The following is a 22,487-nucleotide window of genomic DNA, read 5'->3' on the forward strand; positions in this document are numbered from 1 at the left end:
GTGACTATTGAGAGAATGGCATATAGGAGAGATCTAGAACTGACAACTGCTCCAACCATCTCTCCATTTCCTGATGTTGACTTTCATGTTCAGATCTCCTTCTGGAACCTTTTTTTGCCTCCCAAGAATACGCTTAGAACCCCCTGATTCTATCCCCTTGATTTTTATATCTCTAGTGCTAAGGTTTCTCAATCTCTCCTTTTCTAGATTATCTGACTTCATTCTGTTAACTCGGATTTTGGTTTTCTGGGGCACTCGGGTGTTTTAAACAAAAGCTCTCTGTGTTTCCTGTGATTTCCTGAGCAGCGCCCGCCACAGAAGGCTGTAACAGTATGTGGCCTTCTCCAGCTATTTTCCTGTCTCGCGTCTCTCACATTTTAGGGGTATTTTGGGGTCCTTGTCAAGCCCGAATCCATACAGCCCTGGCTGATGTGAGCGGCCTTGCTTCATCCCACTTGTCTGCTGAATCTGTTTCTCTGTTGAGTGGAAATTCTGGTTGGGTTAGTGTATGGTGTGTGCATGTATTTCAGTAGTGTATTTGCCTTGAAACAGCCTTCAGGGAGAGTTGTGATTCATCCGGTCTTTTTTCTTGTGTCTTGGGGGACTGGCGCATGTGTCCATGTCCCTGGCTGATGCAGGGTCCCCAGGTGAAAGACGCTGGAGGTTCCCCTTCTGAACGGGTTGTGATCCTCAAAGGAAGAGCCTTGGAGACCCGGGACTTGTGGGCCTCCATAACTGGTTCTCTCCCTCCACTAACCATGTACTTAGGAAGGGGATTTTCAAATGGCTCCATATTGGGAAATGGTACCAGTGACCAAAGCTTTGGACATTTTCTCTTCATTTTTGGCAATTCTGCTCTTAGTGAGACTCCTCAATTTTGGTGGGCAGTCAATCACTCTAGAAAGGGAGAAGTTTTGCTTCTTCCCACTGAGGTCAAAATAGGGCCTATGAAATGTCCTTGGGTTCTGCCTTTCTTATTATTCATTAAATGAATGGATTGGAGTTTCTGATCTTTAGCAAGGAGGGATCCTTGGTTGCCAAGAACTCCATAATGTGTCTCAATGTGAACTTGGGGGTCCAAGGTCATTGAGGTGGCATAGGGACATGAATGGTGGAGGGAATGTTTGTACTTATAAAATTATTGATTGTGAGGAACTTAATTAGAACTGGACGCTACTTATTGGCACTTAGCAGAGGCTACAGGGAAGCCTAGTGGAGAGCAGCTGGGCCTGGACTCAGAAAGTTCTGAACTCGGGTCCTACCTGCGATGCTTATGAGCTGCTGGGCAAGTCACTTCACCTGTCTGCCTCAGTTTCCTCAACTGAAAAATAGGGAGCATAACACCATTTACTTTTAAGGCTTGTAAAGAGGACCGAGTAGGATCAGAATTGTAAAGCACTTCACCTGTAGGGTCCCATCTGCCTGCCATTTTCTGCTGCTCCAGATAACCCTGATCCGGCCTAGAAGGCAAGAGAAGCTTTGATCCAAAGGCCAAAGTTAGCCTCTGGCTAACATCCCACATAATTTAAGTCATCTCCAGGCTTGGGTCTTTCCTTGTCTGACCTGGTGCTTCAGGGGCCCACTGAGGAAGACGATCTGATAAACCCTTAAGTTGTCAGTAGCCATATTTGTTCTTTGAAGAACATTTATTCCTGTATTAAGAGCAATGCCAGAAAGGACAACATGTCCTTAAAAGGAATGAATCTGGAATGGCGAAATTTCTGGGACTGAGATATTTGGAGGGAGAGAGCTTTTTAGCATCTTCCAAATCATATTACGTACAGTCTACACAACACCTATACCACAGGGCAGCTAGGTAGGTCAGTGGGTAAAGCACCAGAGCCGGAGTCAGTAAGACTCATCTTCCTGAGTTCAAATCTGTCTTCGGACACATAATTAGCTGTGTGACTTAGGGCAAGTCACGACCTTGTTTGCCTCAGTGTCCTCGTCTGTAAAGTGAGCTAGAGAAGGAGATGGCAGATCACTCTAATATCTCTGCCAAGAAAACCCCACATGGGATCAGGAAAGAGGCAGCTGTGATTGAACTACAATGGCTTGAGCTGAAGGTGGCTTGTAGGAGGGAGCCAGGGAAGGACAAAGATGCTACAACGGCAAATTAAGTGACAGGGAACTTGGCAGCTTCTTTCTGGACTCTGGGCAGTGCCCAGGGGGCATTCTCTCTGTGGCACTCCCTCGATGGCACTCCCTGCTCTGATGCCCTAATGGGAACTAGAAGAACCGGTGAAAGGGGGCTCCCCTTTATTGTAGTTTTGCTCAAGGGCCATGAGTTCCACCTACAAGTCAGTTCAGTTGTGCAATTTTCCCAACTTGAAACGATTTCACCAATAAGATTAAAATAGTGCAAGAGATGAAGGGGAAAAAATATAAGCTCTTGAAATTGATCCCTGAGAACAAAGGGGCTTTCCACGGGTGGTCTTGCACCCACTGCCCAGAGGCAGCCCGGTGGTTTCAGATGTGTACTTGTCTGGGAGACAGGAAGACCTGAATTCGAATCATCCCTCAGACCCCGACTAGTTGTGTGACCCCAGGAGAGACACTAAATCTCTGTTTGCTCCAGTTTCCTGCCTCCCAGAGCTGCTGGAAGCACCTAATTAGGTACTTGCCTCTTATTATACCTTGTATACATGTGGATTCCTAGATCAAGCCAGACTTAGCCAACAACATTAATAAAGTAACTCAGGGCAAATTAACGACATAATGATTTAATATTCATGTTTATTCATGTGTTTAAATATTTAAACACATTTAATAGCACAATGAGCTGAGGACAACTGGAGCTGATTGTCACTATATAAGGCATTCATAGCAATTGTTTCTTTTAATATTTAAAGTCTTATTCAAGATTTTAGCCTGTGTTACTAAATATATTTCCAAGTTCGAAAAGCAAAATCTTTTTTTGTTTTTTGGTTTTTCACTAAAAAGTTTGTTTTTAAAGCCCAGGAAAATTAGACTAATAATTAGAAAAATTAGAAAAAGATATTCTTGTTAGAAAATGTTTGGCATAATTACACAGACATTAATTTTCCAGAAAGAAGAAAAAGAACCTAAGCTTTCTTAATGAACTCGGCCTTTCCCGAGCTGTATTCTCCCAAGCAGCATTCCATTCAGCCAAGCCTGATTAAGCACTTCTATGGCAGAATTTTTCTCTATGGGGAAGGAAAAGTCACCTGGGAAAGCAGCCCCCGCAGGGCTAGTTCCCACCCGATGAAGCCCCTTGGGCACAAAGAATAGGCTCCTTTCCTAGGGGCCTGCCAGGGAAGGATTTGGAGGCAGTGAAGTGACAAGAGAGACTCCTGGACCGGTCTCAGAACATGAGCCCCTGGCCTCCCTTAGCCCCCCCGCACAAGGAGAAGCTTTGACCCCCACCGCCCCCAAAGTCCCCGAATGATCCCGTGGCACTGGGGAGCATCATCTTGTGCCCCTGAAAGGCCCTAACCCCAGGCTGGCAGTCTCAGGGCCATCAATGCCATCAGCGGAGGAAGAGAACGCAGCAAATCCAGGTGACTTGTGCCGGCGGCGGGGACATTTACACTGACTGGGAGTTCTCCTGCCACCTGCTCGCGTCCCATCCCAGGAACCAGCCTGTGAACGTGGGCGGCTCGTACCCCTGCTTGACGACGACGATCAGGGTCCCCTGGTCTCTCCCAGAAGGATCTGTCTCCAGGTAGGCTTTGGCTGGGAAGAGAATGGCCACAGCGTCAGGGTCAGTCACCTGTGAGCGAACTGGATGAGAGGAACGCTGCCATCCCAGGGAGAGAGAGCCCAGTGGCCATGGCCATGACCTGGAGGGGGGAGCCGTAGAGGCTGCGCCACAGAACCAGAGCTTGGCAAGCTGGGGGGGGGGGGTTATGTCTCATGGTTTTCTGTGACCTTGGCTGGCTCTGCTGTAAAAGAATCCCTTGTTTTGGCTCTGGAAAAAGCATGAACACCCACCCACCTGCCAACCTTCCAGCCCATGAACATTTATGAAGTGCCTACTGTGTGCCAGGAAGGAGAAAAGTGGGAGGGACAGCAACGACAAAGTCATCCCCTATTCACCAATGTCCCAGGGGCTGCCGGGTCCAGCCCCCTCATTTGGCAGGTGGGTGGTTGGAGGAACCGGGGAGGGGGGTGTTTAGTCTGAACATCTGGGGATGATGGTTTTCAGTGGCTGAGGTGGGGTGAGCCTCGCCCTGTCTGACCCCCAAAAGCAGAGCCCCCCCATCCCCCAGGCAGGGAGCTCACCAGACTTCATGGATTCTGCTCGTTCCACCTCATTCGCATCTTTGCCGATCCAAAGAAATATCTAAAGGGACACAAAGTCGGTCGGGCCGTGTTCACGGTGGGGAAGGGCCCAGGCGGCTGAAGCCGTCCCGGGAAGCTTGGGGATCCTAGTCCTCGCAGAAAAGGCTGAACCCTTGGCTTCCTTTCTGGCCTGGAACCCCAAGTCCGGGCCAGCTTGAGGGGAGGCGGGGAAGCCCGGTAGCCTTAAGTCTGCAGCATCAGGCCTTAAACTGGGATAATGACTCCTCCATGCTACTTGTGCTTCATGGGCTACAATCTTTTTTTTTTGGGGGGGGGGGCTGTAAAGTGGACAGGAGAGGGCACCCAGTCCTGAGGAGCGGTTCTGGGCAGTGGTGGGGCCGCCTCAACCAGGGCCGGGTGGGGATCCTGAGGCACAGGTTGCCTCTGTCTGTACCCCGGCATACAGCAGGGGCTTAATGCTTGTTGACTGAGGGGATGAGAATGTCAGGGCAGACTCTGGGAGCTCCGCCAGGTCCTGATCGGCTCTTTGCTCTGGCTCCCCCCCAGACATTTGATTTCATCAGGAGGGGGTGGGGGAGCAGCACAGGCTGCCCCCCCCCCACGGCCCAGGGTTTGCCTGGGGCACGGAAGGCTCAGAGGAGGAGCCGAGCTTGGGGGATCACAGGGGCCCCCACAGCCCTGCCCCCAGTCTTCTGGCCCTCCCGGCCCCGGAGCCCCTGCCACACAGCACCGAGTGTCGGAATCCCCAGTGGGCAGCGCAGGGAGGCAGGGCAAAGGCGGCCCCACGGCCCAACGGGGGACGCGGACGTTAAGTCCCTTTCTTGACCCATCGGGAGGTTACTCTGGTCTGGGCCACATCCGGCTCCGCCCATAGGAGGCGGGCGTTCCAGGACCCCCTGCAGGACAGAACCCGCCCCCAGGGCCGGGCCCCGCCCCGCCCCCATTACCTGCTTCCAGGTGTCCAGCAGCATGACGTCATCTTCCGCTAAGTCCTCCTGGGTGAATTCTCCCGGCACCTCCTCGATCTGAAACACACGGGGCAGACCTCTGTCTCTGCGTTTCCCCGCTGTCAGGCCCCTGGGGGAGGAACCCGGGGAGCGGCCTTGCCCTGGGGGGCCTGGAAGTGTCACTGTTACTGTTAGCAACGGGCCTCAGGGCCCCCCGAGGCAGGCCTCCCGGGGGGCCGGGACTTGGGGCCCCACCAGCATGAGAGCGGCCACGGGCCGGGGACACGGAGAAAGCTCCCGCGGCCCAGCAAGAACGCGCCTTCCAGAAGGCTTCGCGCCCAAGGATTTCCGGAGCCAGCAAAAGGGCGGCCGGCTACAGCGAGCGTCAGGGGCGCGGGGATGGAGGCCCGGGGGAGCGTGGCTGGAGGCCGGGGGAGGGATGGAGGCCGGGGGGGGAGGAGGCCCGGGGGAGCGGGCTGGAGGCCGGGGAGCGGTGAGGCCGGGGCCCTTGGGCCCAGCCTCCCCCGGGCCCCGGGCCCCCAGCCTGTGCCGGGTCCTGAGTGAGCGGGCCGCAGGAAAGGCGCGCCCGGCAGTGCCCAGGGCCGGAGCCGAGCCCGCGCGGAAGCACGCGGCCCGGGAGATACTCACGAGAAAGCGGCCGGTCTTGTTGGAGCAGCCGAAGAGCCGGGGCGGGTGGTCTTCCACCTGGGCTTCCAGCAGGGGCGAAGTCTGGTACGCTTTCTTCCCACCCAGAGCGGCCCAGAATTCCTCTGTGGGACAGGCGAGAACAGGCTCGAGGGGGTCCCCGCCACCCTGGGGGTGTTCCCGCGCCGCCGGTCCCGATTTCCCCGGCCGCCTGAGGCCCGGGCAAGGACGGGAGGCCTGGCCCCCGCCCGAGGCGCTCACCTGGCTCCTGGCCCTCCGGGACCCTGGCGGTCTGGCACTGGAGCACGCCGCTCAGGTAGCGGGCCCCCTTCTCCTCCTCCTCGCTGGCTCCCCTCCCCACCCAGGTGTAGCCGCCCTTCCGCGGCAGCTTCAGCACGAAGACGCTTGGAACACGAACCAGACCGCCCCCACCTGGAATGGAAGGACCCCGGTGCCCGGAGCCCTCCCCGATTCCAATGGACACAAAAGGGCTGACCCCGCCACTGGGGATAACCCCCCAGAGGGTCTCAGGATGCCCTTTCTCTGCCCCCTGGACTTGGGGCTCCCATTGCATCCCGCTGCCTTCTTGGCCCTGGGCTCGCTCTTTTCCCCCAATCCCAACACTGACATCCCTTCCCAAGACCGTCCTCCCCGGCTCTGTTTGGCTCATCCCTCCTCATTACTCAGACTCCCACAATGCCCTCCTCCTATGAGGAACGTCCTGCCCCGTGGCCCCCCCTCTGCTCCCCCAGGATCTCCGCGAGCCCCTCGGCTCAGGACCGTCCCTCATCCGGCCCCCTTCCCCGCCGGGCCCAGGTTCCTGCCGGCCCACGGTACCGGGGCTTTTGGGACATCAGGCATGTGTGCTCCCGGACATCCTGGGCGCCTGAACCCAGGGGCGGGAAGGAGAAGGCTTTGGGGGGGGGGAAGCTACCTCGGCCACAAGGAGCCCTCTTCTCGGCTCACAAAACAGGCAATTTAAGAGCAGGAGCGGGGAGAAGGAGCCGGGGGAGGGGGACGGCAGCGGACCTCGGGAGGAGCAGACACCGGCCTGCCGAGCCCTTCCCCAGGTGAGGGGCTTTTACCTCCACGATCCTGGTGATGGAGCCCAGGTTCCGACGGATTTGGAAGAGGCGCGTGGCGGCCGGGGGGGCCTGGCCCCCTTTCCTGGACGTCCCGTTCTTGTAAACAATGAGGGGCTTGTCTTTAAATAGGCTCAGCAAGTGCGCCGGCTCCTTACCTTGGGAGACACGGACCTGGGGGCGGGGGACAGGGCTGTGAGGAAGGAGACCCCCCTCCCAGATCAGAAGGGGCGGCTCTGGAGGTCCCCGGGCACGTGACCAGGGGGCTTCTGAAGGCTGGATCAGGTGGGGGGATGCCACAGCCACGCTTGGGGGGGGGGGAGTGGGAAGAGCCCAGACCGAGTTTCTCTCTGCCTGATTCCCCTAAGGCTCAGAGAGAGCCATGGGGACACTCCGGATTTAGTGTCTGTTGCCCAGCCCCTCTCCCTGACACATGGAACCACCGGGATGTGCAGCCCCCCACCCTCACCTCCATTCTCCTTCCATCTGCCCAGCATAACCTCCAGCAAGAAGGCCCAGAGGGCAGCTGGGAAGGGGGTCGGGGAGGTCCCAGCGGCCTGAGCAGAGCCACGGCTGGCACCGGGGTCTGCCAGGGAAGACACCTAGGATGGGCACCAGCCAGCCAGGCCCCTGCCAGGGACCCCGCCCATCTGGGAGCTCGTCAGCTCAACTCTTGGGCCTCAAGTCACGCGGTCCACAAGCTCTGCAGCTCCGGCCGCGGCCTGGGCTTGGGAAGTCCAGAGTGGGGTGTGGGTCCCTGCTCCTTTGGGAAGGGGCCACGGCCCAGCAGGGACAACCATCTGCTAATGAACCAGGCAGGTCTGGGACCCCCCTTAGATGTGGGGAAGCCGTGCCCCTGGCCTGAGGGGTGCCCCGGGCTGAGCCTCAAAGAGAGGCCTGCTCCAGGCAGGATCAGAGGCAGCAGGGCCCGAGCCCCAGGGACAAAGCCCAAGCCCGGGGAGCAATGGATTTCCCGGCTGCCGAGGCTGCCTTCATGTGGGCAACCCTGCGGCCTGGCCCGCCATCTAGTGGCCACAAGCAGCCTCTGGCTTGGGCTGGGTTTGCCCCGGCCAGCTCCGTGCCCAGAGGGAGAAGCCCCCCTGGCTCAGTCTGTGGCTCCATTCAGCTCGCACCAGTTCCCAACGTGGCCCCTCAGCACCCGCGGGGCCCGCAGACCCTCTCCCTCGGAGGGCTCCCTTCTGGCTTCTGCCCCAGTGCCTCTCCTGGGCCGGGGCTTTGAGGAAGCACTGGGGGACACACCACACTCAGGATCAGTCGCTCCATGGGGGGCCACGGGGGCTCGGCTGCGGCTGGAGCCCAAAACGGCTCCGTCCTGGGCTCGAGGATGGCGCTTAAGCGGGTACCGGGAACAGAGGCGCGGCCGAGCCCCCAAACGCTCCCCCGGCCACTGAGAACTTGGGCACTTGGGGGGTGAGCGCGGGGCCCGGGGCCGGGCGGGCAGGGGCCGGGCAGGGCACTTCTGCCCCCGAGCCCGAGGCCTGCTGAGGCTGTGAGGGGAGGCCGCTCCCCGGAAACAATCCTGAAAGCCTGAGAACTGACAGGCCCGGAGGCCTGACCGGAGCCTCATGGGACTCAGTGTTGTGTGTGCAGCAAGGGCTCAGTGGTGCGCCCCGGGACCCTCTCCAGGGACGCAGAGCTGCCAAGGAAAGCTCCAGTCAGGGGGAGGCCTTGGAATAAACTGGTGGCTTGCAGGCAGCACTGGGGGCCAAGGAAGACCCGCGGGTGAGGAGCCGGCGCGCACTGACCTGCACCGGCCTCCCTCCCAACGAGCGGTCCAGCTGAACGGTCAGGAACGCCGAGGCGGTCAGCTCGTCCCTGGTCGAGTGGGCGCCCTGCCTGCAGAGACGGACAGAGCAGCGCCCTGAGCAGGCGCTCCCCGCCCGCCGGGTCCCGGAGGAGCCTCAGCGCCCCCGTGTGTAACACGGCTGCCGTCGGCCTCTGCTGAGAGGCCGGTCAGTGTTGGGGGTGACGCCCCGCACCCCCAGTGCGCCCATCTGCTCCTTTACACGGAGCTTGTGCCGGGCAGTTTAGCCTGAAACGCGCCCGAGACAGATCGGGGGTGACACGGTCCGAGAGGCTCCGGGGAAGCCGGGGGCAGGGCTCAGTCCCAGCCAGTCAGCGGCCAGCAGGGGGCAGCCTCCGGGCCCAGCTGGGGCCGCCTGGGAAACCCGCCGTGCCCGGACAGAGCAGCCAAGCTGCCCCTGCAAACACAAGGGGCCGCCGCTGGGAACAGCGCCCCCTGGCCCCGGGAGCAGGGCTGGAGCTTAAAGGAAAAGCCGAAAGGAGAAGAGAGCTCCGAGCGCACAGAGGCCGGCGGGGGAGGGGAACACGCCGCGGGCAAAGCGTCCCGAAGGAGGGGGAGGGGCGGCTTCAGGCCCAGAGGCTTCGTGAAAGCCACTGAAAGGGGATGAAACGTGGGCCCGCGGCCGGATGTGGAAAGTGAGGAACGTGACGGGGAAAACTCCAGCAGGCAAATGCGCGCTGGCGCCTCTGGGGGGCGGCGACAGTCAGACCGAGAAGCGACAAACCAGGAGAAAACACGTGAAAACGGCTGGAGGAGAGACTGGGAGGCCACTAAGGAAAAGGCCCCGGCGGTCTAGAATATTCTAGAAACACTCCTCGGAAGCGCCGCCCTCCCCGTGGCGCGGAGGGCCCGAGGAGCGCTGGGGCCAAGCTCCGAAAGCAATTTTAAACGTGTCAAGTTCCTTAACATTTGGCGACAGCCAGGACCGCCCAGGGGCTGTAGCTTCTGGAACAAAGAATCGGAGGGCGTAGAACGCGGAACATCCCGGAAGGAGAAGGACCGGGGTCACCCGAGCATTCCCTGACTGCCCAGCCAGTCAGCGTCCTCCAGAGAAGGGGGGGAGGGGCTTCGGCGGAGAGACTCATCCCTACCGGGGAAACTGGACAGAAAATTCCATCCAGAACATAGGACTCAAAAGGGAGACAACCGGGAACACGTGGATCGGGGGGCGTGCGCTGGTGACGTGTGGGGTGGGATTGGGGCCCCCCGACTTGGGGCTTCCTTGGCTTCTGGCCTGGGATCTGCCTCGGCAAACTGAGCCCTCCCCCCCCCCAGCCTCCAGCCCTGCCCGAGGGCGATTGGAAGTCCCTGCCTCAGCCTCGGGACTCTCCCAGAATTCCGCGCGCTCCGTGATGGGCTTCTCATGAACTCTGCCAGGAGACGCCTCGTGCCGCTGCTCCGGGACCTGTGCGGTTGCCCTTCTCAACCCCCGGCCCGTGCACGGCCTCTGGAAAGGAGGGAGGGGCGGGAGCGGGGCAGACCCCGTGAGGAGGAGGCGCGAAGGAGGGAGGGGACGCGCCGCGCCCTGAGAGGGAAGAATCAGTCATTTGTACACAAGTCTTCTAATCCTGCGAAGCAGGAGGGGGAGAAAGGGAAAGGAAGGGGCGGGGCGGGAGAGAAGGGCGGGGCCGGGAGAGAAGGGCGGGGCCGGGAGAGAAGGGCGGGGCCGGGAGAGAAGGGCGGGGCCGGGAGAGAAGGGCGGGGCCGGGAGAGAAGGGCGGGGCCGGGAGAGAAGGGCGGGGCCGGGAGAGAAGGGCGGGGCCGGGAGAGAAGGGCGGGGCCGGGAGAGAAGGGCGGGGCAGGAACGTGGGGGAAAGGCCAGGGAAGGATGGAAGACAGAGGCCCGGGCGGGGATGGGGGGGAGGGGGAGGGGGAGGAGGAGGAGGAGGAGGAGGAGGAGGAGGAGGAGGAGCAGTGATAGGCGGTAAGGGGGTGCGTGGGATGAAGGGTTTTAGGGGCCCCCCAAACACTTGGGGTGCAAAAAGGCACCGATTGTCCGCCGCACCCGCTCCCGACCACAGTACACCACACATGCACATGCACACCAACACAGCACACCGTGCACACCACACACCGGCACCCCTGCACCACACTGACACACCACACGCATACACACCCTTTTACCAGACTTGAGAAAGATTTTTGGTTTTAGGAAAGTCCCAAATGGGACCCTTGCGTATGTAAAACCATCTGTCACTTTATAGGCTGGGACCCCGGCCGGAGGAGCTGCTGGGCTTCTTGCTCTACCCACAAACCCGGACTTTGAGGCCACTGAACACGGCAGGAAGCCAAGGACACTGGAGACATCCTGTGCGGGCTTGCGATAACCCGCGGGTTATGCGGCTTTTTAAAGGGTGTGGAGCGCTTTTAAATGCCCGTTTGCCCCTTACGACAACCCTGGGAGGCAGGGGCCATGATTGTTCCGGGTTTACGAACGAGGAAACTGAGGCAGAGATGAAGCGGCTCGCCCAGGGGCGCACGGCGGCAGGTCTCCTCCGGACTCATTCCTTCCACCGCAGCAGCAGCAGGAGGATGAAAGCCCACGGGCAAGATGGCGCCCCTCGGGCTTGGGCCAACCAGGGGATGGTGGGAGCTTACCAGGTGTAGATGATTTGTCCTTTGGCGTAGGTGTACAGTAAGATGTAGCAGTCCCCCCCATAAAACTCTCCGTAAGTCTTTGGGTCCACTGGCACCTGGCCCGTGCTCTCCACTCGCCAGATCTGGGGTTGGAGGAAAGAAGGAAGACTGATGGAAAATCGGGCAGGGGGGCGGGGGCTTTAACGGACCCTTCCGTGCCTGGGGAGCCGCATGTGAGTCTGCCTGCAGGCCCATCCCCAGGCGGACTTCCTTCCTCCCAGCACAGCCGACAGACCCGGCAGCTCCAGTTCACCGGGACAGCACAGAGCCCCGGTCCGAGTGGCCCTTCCCTGCACCTTGGTCCCCGGGCTTTATGTCCTGCTCACAGATCTAGGACTAACCAGGAAAGCCTCCCCGTGGCCCTGGCCCAGAGTCTTCCTCAGGTCACCTGTTCACTGGGCGTCCGGAGCTCTAAGCTGGACGTGCTCCAGGGAGCTCACACTGCCCATCCATACCCTCCAGGTCCGTATCTGCCCCCTCACCTTCCCGGGAAGGGGCCTGGGATGGACACTAGTAGTTTATGGGCCCGGCCGAGCGATCCAGAGGCCCTGGCAAAACCCCGAGCCAGGTCAGCGCGGCCGGACCGTCTGGATGAAGCCACCAAGTGGTGCTTTGGGGTCCAAAGTTTCCCCCTTCCCCAAGCACTTGGCCAGGACGAGAAGGCCGGCCACCGGCCCAACCGCCGGAGCCTCCATCCCCCTGGGCGGGTCAGAGCCCCGCTGAGGCCACGGTCTGGCTCCTGCCTCTCCCAGCAACCCCTACCTCCACGGTCCCAGAGCCGTCGTCCACCATGTGGTGCTGGGCTGCCATCTTGGGACACTCGTGTAACTTCTGGGCATCGAAGGGGACCTGCTGGACCCTGGCCACCCTGTCCGTGCAGACCTTGCCAAACTCCTCCGGCCCTCTCCAGTCGTTGAAGAATTGCTTGAACATCGGCGTCTCGCCTCCCTCGGGGAGAACCTGGATCTGAAACGGAGGCACAAGCAAATCATGAGGAGGAAAAGCCCTTTTCCAGCCCCAGAAAGGGGGCTGGGTGTGGAGGCCCGGGCCACTTGGGCCCAATGGTGGGGCCTTCCGCGGCGTCCGGGCAAGAGTCGGGCCCCTGACTCCCCGGGGAGGCAGGGGGGGCCCGGGGCCCCTCGGCGCAGAGCCCGGGCGGCGGGCCTGGGGCTCCCGGAAGTCCCTCCCTGGGGAGCAAGGGGGGGGACCGCTCGGAAAGGGGGACCGGGGAATGGGCCTGTTTGGCTAATAAGGGGCCCGCCTGGAGGGGTGTTCTAGGAGGGAGGGGTCCCAGCCGCCATCATGGGCGCTTCCGGTCCCACCGAGTCAGCCTCGGGTCAGCTGCTCCCTCTCAGACTGACGGTCCCCCCTCTCCCCCTCCCCCATGGACAGGCCCATTAGCTCCAGGGGGGCAGGAGCCTGGCTTGGTGTTCCCTGCTCCCCCCCCCCCCCAGCTCTTAGAGGTGAGCAACCCCTCAAAACGTCTCAGGTGGCCCCGGGGTGGATGAGCCGGGCCCAAGGACAAGGGACAGGGATAACGGGGGCTTCCGGCTGGAGCTCGGCAGAGAGCCCCCTTCCGGGCTCCTCTGGCACCTACTTGGGTGTTGAGGGGATAATTCATCTGCTTCAGGAAGTCCTCGGCCGTCTTCATGGCTGCCTTCCTCTCCTTGGGGTTGGCGTCTTTGCCTGGAAGGTGAAGGACACAAACCCTGGGCCAGGGTCTCACCCGTGATGGGGACACAAGGTTCCTCGTCTGGGAGCCCTGCGAGCGGCTGGGAATAATGCAGGGCCCGGGACCGAGGCAAGGGACCGTCGCTGACCCTCACCCTGAGCAAGGGGAGGAGGGAGGGAGGAGGGAGGGAGGAGGGAAGAAAGAAAGGAAACAGGGAGGGAGGGAAGAGAGAAGGAGGGAGAAAAAAGAGAGAGGAAAGGAGGAGGAATGAAGGAAGGAGAGAGAGAGAAAATGAGGAAGGGAAGGAAAGAAGGGAGGGTGGGCATTGCAAACAGGCACGGCCCAGGCAAAGGCATGGGAGGGGAGGGGCTGTCCCTCAGAGCACAGAGGGCAGTCTGCCTTAGGTGAGGTTCAGGGAGTCTGAAGGGGAACAGTGCCCAAGACGCCCAGGGAAGGAGATGGGTTATGGATGTCACACCTTGGAGGCGGGGGAGCACTGAGAGTCTGTGAGCTGGCAGTGGCTGGTGGGGGGGGGGGTTCTGGGCTGGGGGAGCACCCTTGGGAGCACTGCGAATCTCCCCGAGGCCCGTCAGTGCCGGGACCCGCCTACCTTTCCACACAAAGATCTGCCGGGCCGCCCCGTGGTCCAGGATGAAGCACTCCTCCGAGAGCAGCATGGACTTGGAGAAGGGGTTTTCCTCTGAGACGACGGACACTTGCATGGCCCCCGAGGCGTCCGAGACCTGGGCCGGGAGGGGAGTCAGGGGCGTCCTCGGCCCTTCTCTGGACCCTCTGGCTCCGGGCAATGGAAAGAAGCCCCGCCCTGGCCTGAGGATCCGGAAGGGCCTTTGGGGCAACCCCAGGGACCACCACACGCTGGAGGCCAAGGCACCCAGGGAGCCGGCCTGGAAGTCCCTGAGGCGGGTCTGAATCCAGGCCTCCCAGGGCCGGAGCTGCTCAGGGACCATCCCCCCCCACGTTTCCTGTCTTAGGATCACCGACAATCGCCAGCCTAAGGAAACGGGCTCAGAGGCAGGGAGCTTCCCTCAGCCTTATGCCCATTTTATGGATGCAGCGGCTGAGGCTCACGGAGGGAAACGGGCAATCCGGGGCTGGGGTTTGGGCCGAGCCTCCCTGGTGTGTGCATCGGCTCGGGCTCCCCTCCAACCCGCGTCCCAGAGTGCGCAGTGGGAGACGGAGCGGCCTCTGTCGTCTCTGTGTCCGTCTCTCCCTCCCTCCCTCCCCCCCCTCTCTCCTTTCCCTCCCCCCTCTTACCCTGGGTTTACATTTCCAAGGGGGAAGCGGTCAGAAGACTGGATTGCCCGGGGCCCGGGATGTTTCATAATGGCCCCCTCCAGGGGGGCAGGAGGCCAAGGGGGAGGGGGGCCCCTTTCCCCGACCCAGGGTCAGGGGTGGGGTCCCGGGCCGGGCCCGGGATAGAATCCCCCTGGGGGGCGTGCCCGTCCCAGTCCCCGTCTGGAGGCCCAGGGCAGCCCGGAACGACCCCGACCCCACTCACCATTAAACCTGGCCATCTTCCCTGTTGAAAGGCCCGGGTGTGTCCTCCCTCTCCCTTCCTCAGCTCCCTTTCCCAAACCTTGGGGGATGGGGGACCCCAAAAGGGGCACCTCCTCCAGGGGCTGGAGGCCCCCTCGCTGGGGACCCCGTGGGCGGCAGCAGGGCCCGCCTGGGCCTCCTCAGGCCCCATTCATTGCACGTCCCAGGACTGGGAGTGAATCCGAAAAATGGAAGCCCTGCCCCCCAGACCCGGGAGTGGGGGCGAGAGCTGAAACTGGTCCCGGCTGAGAAGCGTTCCCTGCCCTTCGGCTCGGGGCTCAGAGAGCTGACAGTGCCCGGAAGTCCCGGGAAAGGCCCGGAAGGGGGAGCAGCGGGGATGCTCCGTGGTTAAGGCCCCAGGAGGCTGGGGACAGACGGGGCGTCGTGGGCACCGTCAGGGGGCACTGGTCCGGCCCGGGCAGGGACCCCTGGCACAGGAGGCCCCACGTGCAGGAGCCCAGGAACTCCCGGCTCAGGAACAAAAGTCAGCGGGCCCCAAACCCCAGGAAGCACCGCGGGAGGGGCCGCGGCCGGACGCACCCTTGGGCTCTTTTTTAGTTCTCAGAGCCCTGGAAACTTGTCTTTGCCTGCGGGCAAGGGAGGCAACAGGAGGGTGGGGGAGGCTGAGGCCGGGGACCCCCCTCCGGCCCTCCTTAGTGTCCCCCAGCTGGGCCCCTCTGGGTCCCCCGCCCCAGATCCTCCAGGACACAACAGGGAGAAAGAACAATTGCCGGGGACCTCTGACCCTCTGGCCAATGTTACCCAAGGTCCCAAATTGGTCCTGCAGGAAGGAGGAAGGGCAAGGAGCCCGGGGGAGGGTCCGGCCGCCCTAGCCCCCCAGCGGCGAGCCCAACCAGGCTCTGGGAATGCTCCGGAGGCCGGACAGAACCGGCTCTTGCTGCCCTGGGAGTCAGGGCTGGTCCTGGGGCTGAGCCAGGGGTGGGGGGGCATGGAGGTGCTTGGAAAGCAGCGGTCCTGGGAGGCAGGCGCCTGTTGGAGCCCCCCATGAGCGCTCCCCCATGGGAAGGGGTTCCCCTCGTTGGGGGAGGGGGCTAGAGCAGGGCGGCTCGTTCCTGTCAGCACTGGACCACACAGGCCCGAGTCTGACTCCGGGAATGATCCATGGCCAGGTGGGGTCCCAAGGGACCCCAAGGGACCTTGAGAGGTCTCTAAGGGGCTTGCCCAGGGATGGGCACCCCGTCCCCTCAGCCCCCCCCCCCGGGACCCTTTCCACAGCAGTGGCCTCCAGCTGACTCCCCTGGGAGGGTTTGCCAAAGGGCACAATTTCAAGGCATTTCTGAGGGAGATAAAAGACCTTATCAGGGAGTGGAACCGGGCTGGGCCGGGCGCACCCACTGACCTCTGGCACCCTGTGGGGCAGCTGCCTGTGGGGTTAGGGGGGCATGCCAGCTCCAACACCTGTCTGTGCCCATGGGGGGGCCGGGGCACCCAGGGGAGCGCCCCCCCCCCCCCCCACTGCCCGCCTGGGTCCCGCTCCCAGGATCCCGCTTAGGGCCCGTTTGGAGAAGGCACCAGAAAAATGTCCCCTCAGAAAGCCTCCTGGGGAGGCGGCGAGGGCTCCTCATGAGCACAGGTGAATCCAGTGGGCGCCTCCAAGGATGAACACGGGCCTGGAAAAGCCGGGGCCCGAGTCCATCCTAGGCCTGCCCGCCATGGTCCGGGGGTCCTGATGCCAGGGATGCGGTGCCCCATGTCTCGGGGGCCCTGAGGCCAGGGCAGAGGCTGGGGCGGGGGTGAGCGGCACATCACCACTGCCTGGTACCAGGGGCAGCGGGCCCACCCTGGAGGCAAAAAGGCCCCTGTCGGAGACTTCAAGCCCTGTGGGCTCTTAATGGCGGTGCCTCAGTTTCCCCAACTGTAAAATGGGGATAATAACAGCACCTTCCAGGGCTGTGGGAGTGAACATTTGTAAAGTCCTCTGCAAACCTTCACGATCCCTCTACGGGAGCCATTACGGGAGAATTAAGCAGAAGAGCTGGCAGGTGGCTCAGGGGGAACACAGCCCCTCCCAGCCTCATCTCCCCAGCTATCTCTGTCTGTCTGTCTGGTCTCAAGGTCCATGCCCTAGCTGGCTCACGGCCATCGCACCCCCCTCTCCCACCTACCTCTCTCACCAGGTTCAAGATCCAGCTCAGAGTCTGCCTTGGCAGGAAGACCTTGGTCCCCCCAGCTGAACCCCCAAACTCTTGTACTGACCTCTCTATCCCTCCCCCACTCTAACGCGAGTCCCCGGAAGGCCAGGATCATTCCGCTTTCCTCCTGGTATTTCCAATATCCTGGTCCATATCTGAGCCCACATGTGCACGAGTCACTATCGAGGCAAATTTCAAGTGTGGGAAATATTCTTGGGCACCCACTACCCGCCAGGCCTTCGGGCCCCAGCCCCGCTGCCGGCCTCCGGATGCACGTCAGAGCAAGGACCGCCTGGCCCTGGTGTTCAGGAAGAAGGCCAGAAATGGCCCGGAACACCCTGCGGGGGAAGCCTGGGAACAGGGGGACACACCTCTCTGGGGGCAGCCACACTAACCTCAGAAGCCCCTTTACAAGAGACCCGCGCCTCGGCGTGGACGCCTCCCGGGAGGAGAATATCCTTCCCTGGCACTGCGGGCATCTCCCACCTTGGGGGGTTCTCCTGACCTCCAGCAAAACCTGCCTCTTTGCCACTCAGCTTCCCCTCGGAAGTTAGCCCAGGCCCCTTGGAAGAAGGAAATGCTGAAGCCATCTCATAAGAGATGGGGAGGGGGAGGAGAGACAGGGCAGCAGGAGAGTAATCAGAGCCCAGGAGGAGACCCCCCCCAACATCCCCCCGCTGTCTCAGAAGGCGCACGCAGCCAGCAGCCACTCACGGGCCTTGGGGCCTTTGTTCCCCACCATGGTTTTGGGCTTGGCCAGGTCACCTAATGACCTCAGGACCAGGTCCTTCCAGTTTGGGAAAGGACAGCCCACTTCCCTCACTGTGCTCTTTCTCATTCCCAACAGCACTTTCAGGATGACTTTTTTGGATCGTTTCTAAAATTATTTCTTTTTCCAGAGAAAATCCCAAGAGAAATGCACCCCCTTCCCCCCCCCCCCCCTTCCCCAGCCAGGAGGCTCATGGCCAATGTTTGGTGCCAGGGAGCGGGACGGTGACATGTTTCGTTTCCCTTCACTTTCATTATTTGCTTTTCACAGAACAAAAGGAACAATGGGCCCAGGGGACTTGTTTTCCAATAATTTACGTGTTACCTTTCAAAGGCAATGCTTAGGGGGAAGAGGGAAAGCACTGGGCAAGAACAAAAATCGGAGGAGGGGGGCCAAGAGTGAGCGACAGGTGGCTCCAAAATGTGTCCTAGATGAAGGTGCCCGTGAAGGACAAGTCAGGTAAGAGCAAGTGCTCTCTCTCCCTCTGTCTCTCTCTCTCTCATTCGTTCATCTATTGACTGATCTATTTTCCGTCTATCCATCCAAACATGATCTCTCTCATATCCATCCATCCTTCCATCCATTTATTGATCTCTCTTCTCTTCCATCTATCTCTCTACCCATCTATCTATCCATTATCTATCTACCCATCTAACAATCTTTCCATCTATCTCTTCTTTCTTTCTTTCTCCATCTCACTATTCATCCATCCATCGATCTCTCTCCTTCTCTCTCTCCCCCTTCATCTTTTTATGTACCATCTTTCCATTCCTGTCGACCTCTCTCTCCTTCCATCTCTCTTCCTTCCATCCATCCCTCTATCCATCCATCCATTTTATCTATCTGTTCATCAGTCTATCTATCTGTCTGTCTGCCAGTCCATCTGTCCCTCTATCTATCATCTATCTATCTACAGTCCCCTATCATCTGTCTGTCTGTCTATCCATCCATCTATGTATTCATTAGCCCTCTTGGTGATGTGGTGGCTGTAAAGATGTTGATGTTCATCTCTGTAACATGGATAAAAAATGTTAAAAGGCGCCGGGCCGAGGGCGGACCCCGGGGCAGCCTCTGAACAATCCTTCCACGACCACATCAGACAGTCGGTCAGTAAATAAACATTTATGAACACAGGGCCCCTCCGGTCCGAGACGACATGATGGCACCGTGTCATTCCCGTGAGAAAGCTCTTTGAGAATCGCGATGTAAGTGTCCCCAGTGTCCCCAGCCCTGCAGCTCTGCCACAGGAGCGCTTCACACTCACTGGCCACCCCTTTAATAAGGTTCTAAACGAATATGAAGGTTTCCTAGGGAACAAAGCAAGCTCGCTGGCCTTTCTCTCTCGAAGATTCAGGTCAGTTCTAAAGCCCACATAAGAAACTGCTATGAATGTCATCAGTCAACGCTACCTGCCGAATGAATCAACTGAAATTGGACCAAGACAGGACAAGAGTCGCGGCTGGAGGGGCCCCAATCTGGGGGGCAGCAAAGGCTAAGACAGCACAGGGAAGTGATGAGAGGCGGGTCTGGAAAGGGGCCGTTGGAGGAGAGCGGCCGGCTGAGAGACAGGCGGGGGAGCCAGCTGGGACTCAGTGACTCGCCTGGGGCCACACAGCTTGGAAGGGTTAAGGGTCTGAGACCACTGGAGAGCAACTGGCAGACTGGAGAGACTCCTCCCAACGCTTGGGCGAGCCCCAAGGAGGCCCTGGGACGTGGAAGTGGAGCTTAGATAGTGGCAGGAGCCATGTTGGGGAGCATCATCCCAAGCTCTTGCTTTCTGGAGACGGGAAGGTGGCGAGGAGCCCGCAGGGCCCCAGAGGGGAGGCTGGAGCCAGGGCTGGGCTCTCCCCACCAGCTCCCCGCCTCGGCCTCAGCCGGCCAGCCTGGGGTGGCCTTGATCTCCCTGGCTGGACCCCGGCGCTCTTCCCTCCCTCCCCCCCTGCCCTGGGAGCCGCGTCTCACACCTACCGCCAGGATCTCCGGGGGCTCGAACCCGTCTTCCACGAAACTCAGCTGGGCCCGTCCCTGCCTCTCGGTGTCCCGGATGTCCACGGCCACTTGGTTGGCCTTCAGGCGCTCAAACTTGTTGCAGAAGGAGCCGCACCACTGGTAAATCTCCTGTGGGACCAGACAGAGCCTGCGGTCATGGCCCGAGGCGCGGAAAGGCCCTGGGGGAGGACCCCAGCTTTGGGGCTCTCCCCCCCTCCCTCTGCTGTCCCAGGCTAACGGCTGTCCCTGCTCTGGGGCTGGAGGGGCCCTCCGGGAGCGCCCGGCCCGAGCCCCGTTCTGAGGAGACGGAGGCACAGCCTGGGGCCGGCCGGTCCGAGGGAGCAATGCAGGCGCTGCAGCCGGAATCCTGGGGCGGGCGGGTGGCCTCCGGGCCCTCGGGGACCGGGTCAGCACCCTGGGCAGCCGCCCGGCCCCTGCTGAGGGGCTCCATGGACACGAGGGAGGGGTCCCCCTTCTCCCCAACTCCCGCGGTTCCTCACAGCAGCTGCTCCTCAAAGTGATGGAGCCTGGGAACGGATTCCCGGCGGGGAGGGCAGCAGGCACTGGGCTAACCCGGCTAACGGGAACGTCCACACACGGCCGCCGGGCTCCTCTTGCCCCTCATTTAGATATTCAGCACCTGCCTCCCCCAGCGCCCCTCCCGGGGCAGAGCCGGGGGCAACGGCCCCCCAGGGGAGGGTTGGAGGGGGGGCTGTGCCCCCAGCGGGGGCGGTTCTGAGGAGGGGGCGGCATTAACTGGAGGGGGGAGGGGGGCCTGGGCAGGGGGCAGCGCCTGAAGGGAGCCTGGGAGGAAACACCTGGGCGGTACCGCAGGTGCGACTGTGTGTGCCTGGGTGCGTGCCTGGGTGGGTGCGTGCCTGGGTGCGTGCGTGCGCTGCGGGGCCACAGCTGCCTTACGGAACCCACGGTGGGACCGCAGGACGCCGGCCTAGTCACACAGCGGGGACCCCCCGCCCCGGCCATTTCCTGCCTCCCGCCGCCCACAGCCTCTCAGCATCCCTCCCCCCTCGCGGTTCCCACTCTCTCTGTATCCCTCCCCCTCCCCACAGTCTCTCTGTACCCCTCCTTCCTCACGGCCCCCACAGCCTCTCATTACCCCTCCCCCCTCGCAGCCCCCACAGTCTCTCTATACCCCTCCCCCCCTGCCTCCCTCCCCCTGCAGACCTTGCCCTTCTGAGCTGCAACAACAATCTCCTGCTCTGCCCTCCCGGGTGGCCCAAGGGTGGGGGAAGGGGCTGCCCGGGAGGGGCGAGCTTCGCCCGCTTTGGCACAGACCCCCCCCCAGGTTCCCCCTCTACACCCCCCCCCCCCACGGCCCCTGGGGACCCCGCCCGGGGAGAGCTTCAGGCCACCTTGAGCCAGAGCTGGGGAGGGGGCGGTGACCTGTGGTCTTGTTCTTAAAGGACAGATGAGCCCCAAGCCGGAACTGCCCCTTTTCAGGCTAAAACTTCTTGTGGTAACTTGAGCTTCAGGGCAGCCACAGCACCGAGGGTCAGGAAGCCATGAATTCAAACCTTCCCTCGGACACTTCCTAGCTGGGCCACCCTAAGCAAATTGCTCCCCAGCCTCGGTTCCCCCATCTCAGCGTCTCCCTCCCAAAGTTGTCACGAGAACGAGGCATTGGTGCAGTTTTGTTGTACTGACTGACGTGAGCTTACAAGAAGCATCTATTACGCACCTGCTGTGTGCCAGTCATTGCGCTGGACCTTGGGGACGCAGGCTAAACGCCCGCTTGCTCTCTCCTCATGAAGCTCCCAGTCTGTGGGGAGTGAGGGGGCAGCTTGTGAGCCCATCATTGTTCTGGGTCACGTTAGGAGGGGAGAAATCCCCAGCGTTGCCAGCGGGCAAGCACCGGTCCCAAAGTACCATCAGGAGGAGACTGCGGAGAGGTGAGAAATCGGGGAAGGCTCGTGTGGGAGGCCCTCCTGGACCGGAGGGAGGAAAGGAAGGATTCTAGCACTAGAACCTGCCCTATTCCAAGAGCATTTGATATTCTCTCTCTGTGTCTCTCTCTCTCCTCTTTCCTTTTTTTCCTGAGGCAATTGGGGTTAAGTGACTTGCCCAGGGTCACACAGCCGGGAAACGTGTCTGAGGCCGGATTTGCGCTCCGGTCCTCCTGACCCCGGGGGGCCGGTGCTCTCCCCACTGCGCCTCCCAGCGGCCCGCAGCATTTGATTCTCTCACTGGGGCAGAAAGGGGGCTCCGAGGCTGTAGCCCGGCCCAGGCAGGCTCAAGGGCCTGCTCAGGAGATGGGGGCCACGAACCCAAACCCGCACACGTACATGAGACGACGCACACGGATGCTCTGACTCCCACAGGGGAAGAGTGTGGAGTGGGAAGAGGAGGGCAGAGAAATGGCAAAGCAAAAGTCTCCATGAGTGGTGATTCACTCAGCTTAGGGGGAACCAGGAATAGCTGAGAGCGCCCTCCCCCCGCCCAGGGACCCTGGAAGTGGCTCTGGGGCATCTGATTTCAAGCTCAGTTTTAGTTTTGGTTTTTATTTTTAAACTATGAGGTCAGAGTCCGATATTCCAGCAAACCAAGGCCGCAGGCAAGGTATAAAACAGGAAGTAGAAATGGCCCATGGAGAAGGAGGCAGAATCCGGGGGGCTCATGGGAGGCTGACTCAGCCCAGCCTTCCTCCCTACCTCTTTCCTAACATGAGCAAACAACCTCTTTGCAGGGAAGGCCAGGACGCCCTTCCTGCTCCCAGGGGCGACGATTTTCCTTAAGGTTCTATTCTGACCTCTTTGTGCTTTGATGTGTGATTTATTGTGGCCCATCGGCTTCCAGAGTGTGATCCAAGTGGGAGGGACAAGTCCTTCGGTCTCCCCCACCTTCCACCATCGGCTCTAAGATGCCAGGATAACGTCCCACCTACTGTTCTGTTCTCCTAGTGACCAAGCCCACGGCTCCGGACCACT

At 60.9% G+C, this 22,487-nt stretch overlaps 1 protein-coding gene across 1 annotated transcript in view; it reads right to left on the bottom strand.

Moving 5' to 3' along the window:
* Positions 1–2,718: 2,718 nt before the first annotated feature.
* The window catches only part of SCIN (scinderin), a 30,294-nt gene continuing 10,525 nt past the window's right edge, over positions 2,719–22,487 (bottom strand). The window contains exons 4-18 of the mRNA XM_031940283.1: positions 19,406–19,671; positions 17,013–17,122; positions 16,300–16,433; positions 15,857–15,928; positions 13,685–13,817; positions 13,000–13,088; positions 12,165–12,368; positions 11,364–11,485; positions 8,707–8,797; positions 6,906–7,114; positions 6,120–6,262; positions 5,862–5,983; positions 5,214–5,291; positions 4,246–4,306; positions 2,719–3,696 (exon numbers count right to left, since the gene is read on the bottom strand). Of these exons, the coding sequence (XP_031796143.1) occupies positions 3,548–3,696; positions 4,246–4,306; positions 5,214–5,291; positions 5,862–5,983; positions 6,120–6,262; positions 6,906–7,114; positions 8,707–8,797; positions 11,364–11,485; positions 12,165–12,368; positions 13,000–13,088; positions 13,685–13,817; positions 15,857–15,928; positions 16,300–16,433; positions 17,013–17,122; positions 19,406–19,671 (1,983 nt within the window). The 3' untranslated portion in view covers positions 2,719–3,547. The remainder of the gene's footprint in view (positions 3,697–4,245; positions 4,307–5,213; positions 5,292–5,861; positions 5,984–6,119; positions 6,263–6,905; positions 7,115–8,706; positions 8,798–11,363; positions 11,486–12,164; positions 12,369–12,999; positions 13,089–13,684; positions 13,818–15,856; positions 15,929–16,299; positions 16,434–17,012; positions 17,123–19,405; positions 19,672–22,487) is intronic.

This window comes from Sarcophilus harrisii, chromosome 5 (assembly GCF_902635505.1).
Source record: "Sarcophilus harrisii chromosome 5, mSarHar1.11, whole genome shotgun sequence".
Lineage (NCBI taxonomy): Eukaryota > Metazoa > Chordata > Mammalia > Dasyuromorphia > Dasyuridae > Sarcophilus > Sarcophilus harrisii.